The sequence below is a fragment of the Olea europaea genome, unplaced genomic scaffold (assembly GCF_002742605.1).
Source record: "Olea europaea var. sylvestris unplaced genomic scaffold, O_europaea_v1 scaffold3415, whole genome shotgun sequence".
NCBI classification, from domain to species: domain Eukaryota; kingdom Viridiplantae; phylum Streptophyta; class Magnoliopsida; order Lamiales; family Oleaceae; genus Olea; species Olea europaea.
Genome location: NW_019253184.1, coordinates 4,355 through 9,175, shown reverse-complemented (window position 1 = coordinate 9,175; position 4,821 = coordinate 4,355). Strand labels below are relative to the sequence as shown.

At 33.1% G+C, this 4,821-nt stretch overlaps 1 protein-coding gene across 1 annotated transcript; it reads right to left on the bottom strand.

Annotated features, from left to right (window-relative positions):
- Positions 1–2,494: 2,494 nt before the first annotated feature.
- LOC111386083 (40S ribosomal protein S24-1-like) lies at positions 2,495–4,359 on the bottom strand. The gene is made up of 3 exons (XM_023010512.1): positions 3,728–4,359; positions 3,029–3,115; positions 2,495–2,741 (listed from the first exon to the last, which is right to left on the bottom strand). The coding sequence occupies exons 1-3, from the start codon at positions 3,869–3,871 to the stop codon at positions 2,706–2,708; spliced, it is 267 nt and encodes an 88-aa protein (XP_022866280.1). The 5' UTR covers positions 3,872–4,359; the 3' UTR covers positions 2,495–2,705.
- Positions 4,360–4,821: the final 462 nt, after the last annotated feature.

The window sequence follows — 4,821 nt, the reverse complement described above, 5'->3', positions numbered from 1 at the left end:
TTTTTTTTTTTTTTTTTTTAAGGGTTTTATGCCATGTAACTCTTCTCTTGGGCAGAATAGCAGGAATGGAGAAAAATGTGAAAAATCAAACAACTATAATACAGTATTTGTAGATGACGCTTCGACGGTTGGTGGCAGTGAAAAAATCAAATCTTTTGAAACAATACAAAAATTTTACATGTCAAAATGAAGTCCCATGCTATTATTAGTTAATATGCATATGGCGAAGGCATAGTTTTCCTTCCTTCTTTCTTTCTTTTTATTTTTTATTTATCTCAAATAAAAAAAATAAAAAAATAAAAAATAATAACAACATTGACGCCAAGCATCAGGGAATACTAGATGATTGGTAATCTCTCCTCCAACCAAGATAAAAGATCCCAACGATCTATTGATTTTTCATTTTTTTTATTGAAAAATGAATAAGAATGAGATGTGTTAAACTTTTTATCATATTTGCATTCAGCCATTTTTTTCGCATGACTGTGTGATATGAGACCTTCCTACATGATTCAAAGTGCATTGAATTAGAATGAGATGTTTATAATCATATCTTGCAAGGGGAAGCTCGACCGTCGTGATCTTAATTGTGGTTACCGATGAATGTTGTATGCACCCAAAGCAATGTCTTTGACATTTTATTATGCCGTCACAACTTGAAAAAGAAATATGTAAGTGCATGTCAAGAGGGGAGAAGAAACAAAAGCAAGAGTTGGCGTTGCGAGCTACGAGCCTACGACTAACTTAGTCTTCTTTTGTAAATAAGTTTTCTGTGGGTGACTCTTTTCACATCTAATTTAGGTTTGTTACGGCAGTTGTTAGTTCCATCTGTTTATCAGTTAATTTGGAACTATTTATTAATTGCTATCTCATCCTTTTATTTTGGTCTTGTCAATGATTAATCTAAATATTGGTCTTTCTATTCGAGTACGTTCCTCTTTTATAGTTTGTTCCCAAACGGTTGGGATTCAAAACCAATATTATTCATATGAAAATTTTTCGATTTAAATGTTATTTAAATTTTCAATGAATGTCAATTTTAATGTTCATGAACACATATATTTTATTTGTCCACACTACCCAAAAGGTAGAGATGGCAACGGGGCGTGTTCGGGGCGGAACGCCCTCACCCCCATCTCGCCCAAACCCCGCCCCGAGGGGCGGCGGGTGGGCCAATAGGGAAGGGGCAACTTATTGCCCTATTTTTATTTTTTTTTCAAAGTTTCAAGTTATGTTATTATTAGATAAAAAAATACTAGTTCAAAATGAGTTTTTAACGGGTAAATTGTCTAGAAATAAAATTAATTTTAATCTTTTTTTAAACTTTTTCCTTCATGGGACGGGGCATCCTCCCGCCCTTTCCTGCCAATTCGTTTAAGAGGGGGTCCCATCGAGATGGAGCAGGACGAGTTTTTTTGCCATTACTACCAAAAGGTTGGGGAGGCCAACTCTAATTCTCCCTAAAGTTTAAAACACGCGCAATTAGAATTACATCACTTTTCCACTTCATTTTCTAGATTTAGACCTCTCGTTTACAGTACAGGCACCTTAAAAACCTAAACAGAATAGACTTGAAAGAAGAGCTTTAGAACATAACCATCTCAACGGGTTACTTATAACAGGCCATTTACATTGACATCCATTAAAGTCAACGGAGATTAATGATACAAATACAAGTTCAAGTTTTTCGATTAGGTTACTCGTAGCATTATTAGAACTGAACAAAACTCTCGAATCGAAAGATTTTTCTTAAGTTAAATACCCAAACGAGTATCTAAATTAAGAATCGATGAATTTGGTTAAGTTCTCGGTTCTATATTAAAAATCGAATAACAATCGAATCTCCATAATTTTTTAATTAATTCAATTTTTCTAAATAAATTTGTTAATTGGTTAATTTAGTTCAAACCAAAAAATTATAATTTTCTTATTTCTAATTTTCAGTCAAAAGCTAACTTAATTAAATTGACCTAAGTTTTATCCAAAATTGTTATACTATCGCAGTATCGTTTCTGCCGTTCTCGAGAAATCGAATTAAAGCTTGACGTCTCTCTAAATTATTTTGAACTCGCTATCTTCCTCATCCTGTGATTTTATCAATCAAATCTATGAAGAACTTAGCAAAGAGAAACATAAAAGATCCATAAGATTGGATTACGTCATTATGTAAGAGCTAAAATTGAACATATCATTAATTGAATTAATCTAACTTTATAAATATTAAAAAATTAAATTATAATACGGAACCTAAGAACCAAATGAAACCGAACCCGAACCGTTCCATAATTAAATTTGGACTCAATGACTTCACTTACTAAATATTCAAAAATTTCTGGTTCGGTTCAATTCTCGTTAGAACTGATGACCGAACCATGTCTAGCCCCAAGAATTACCACCTTCAATTTGACTACAAAGAGATTATTTACATCTGGTACATCAAAGCTCTAACCACATTCAACTTGTAAACAAAAGAGATTAACAATGCAAAGCTAAATTCATCAACTCGTGTAAGATATGTAATTGAGATAAGACTTCATTAGAATCTGACAGAAACATCCCACAATATTTTTAACAATTCAACCTTGAGAAATTTTCAAATTAGACTAAGGTACAACAAGAATAGCCGATGATACAGAAACTCCACAGCAAAGACAGTGCTCTTCCCGTGTAATTCATACACCAGGAATGCACAAAATCCTAGAAACTTATTTCTTCTTCCCAGCCTTGGCCGCATCTCCAGCCTTTGTATGCATAACAAAAGCAGATGACTTAAGAATATCATGTGATCAAAATTGCCATAAAGGTTATATTAAGACACGGCAATGTCTTCCAATCTATTTTTCTTCAAGTGCTTGAAAAGCTACTTTTTTCTTAACACACAAGTTCTTCATGAACAAGTTAGCTTTAAGGTATTTTCAATGAATTTATAACTTCAACTTAGACCAAATAGTGTGAAGAACCCTTGCATGTGTTTTCAGTTTCACAACATAATTTGCAGAATCTCTCAGAGCGACATGGCATACTCTACCTTCTTTACTCCACGGATCTTCTTAGCCCTATTCTTCCTCTCCTTCAGCTGCTTCCTAGACTTCTCAACCTTGGTATTAAGACCATTCTGCATACAAAGGTTATATATTTTAAGATTTTAGAGACAAGTAAATCAACCATCATAGAACACAGACCCAGAAATTGGGGGCAATATAAAAATATTTCACTAACGGGAAATTTTTGCTTTTTCTACACATACGTAAGGAAAAAAATATTATCGAGTTAACACACTAATAAAAGAGCTATGAGTTGGGAGAAGGCAGTAAACACTTACTAGATTAAGACTTTTAAAAGAGCTACAAGTTTGGGTGAAGGCACATGTTTCATGTCTATCTACTAAATGATGTGCAGTAAAAACAACTGCCCAGGCAACATAAACATGGTATTACAACTTACAGAGGAACCTATTAAACAAAATGATTCTATACTGTCATGAAGCTCAATTTAGTGACTTGTTATTGACCATCTCAACAATAGAAGACCGAGACACTAAAACAAAATAAGCACGTATACATATTTCAGTCCCCCACAGTCCTAGTTAAGGAAAAGCTTCGTCATAAAAAAGACAAGCCAAGAACTGCTAACAATTTGGTTCTCACTATCAATAGGTAAATTGCAAAAGGCATTTCATATGTTTCATAGAAGATTACATTAATAGTTGAATAGGGTGACAAATTACCCTGATGAGTCTATACTTTGGCTCATATTTCTTAGCATTCTCCACAGAATCATAGATCAAGCCGAAACCAGTAGATTTGCCTCCACCAAAGTGGGTCCTGAATTTGAACACAAAGATAGCATTGGGATCTTTAACCTCATACATCCTCGCCAATTTCTCCTTTAGTTCAGGCTACGGTAACAAGATAAATAGGTAAGATATAAAGCTGCATACTTCTATTCACAACAAATTCACATAACAATTGCTCACGTCCATAAAATTGAAGGGGACAAACGCTTTGGCTCAGAATTTACTGTAAAAGAAAAATATAGAGAATAAAGCTTGAATTTAGCAATAAGAGAACTTGAGACTAGTTAAAAAACATCACCATACACCAGCTTCTTTTCGTATTTTTAAACATTTATGATTACTCATTCACTCCATTTCCTATTTCCCATCATTCCATTATTGCTAGTTCACACATGGTATAGCTCTAAAATGAAAATATTTTTCTTCAATTATTTTGGTTAACAAATGAAATATTGCCAAAAATCATCACAAAATATTGTCAAAAAATCATCTCAAAAAATCATACCAGGAGAAAATATAATCTATCCTAGAAACTACACAACATATTCCTCCATGCGTCTAGAAGTTACATAAAATTGAAGGGGACAAACGCTTTGGCTCAGAATTTACTGTAAAAGAAAAATATAGAGAATAAAGCTTGAATTTAGCAATAAGAGAACTTGAGACTAGTTAAAAAACATCACCATACACCAGCTTCTTTTCGTATTTTTAAACATTTATGATTACTCATTCACTCCATTTCCTATTTCCCATCATTCCATTATTGCTAGTTCACACATGGTATAGCTCTAAAATGAAAATATTTTTCTTCAATTATTTTGGTTAACAAATGAAATATTGCCAAAAATCATCACAAAATATTGTCAAAAAATCATACCAGGAGAAAATATAATCTATCCTAGAAACTACACAACATATTCCTCCATGCGTCTAGAAGTTACGCTCTCATGGACTAAAATATTGCCAAAAATCATCACAAAATAAAATGCAATAGATTTCCATATATTGTAAAGCAGCAAACCTTG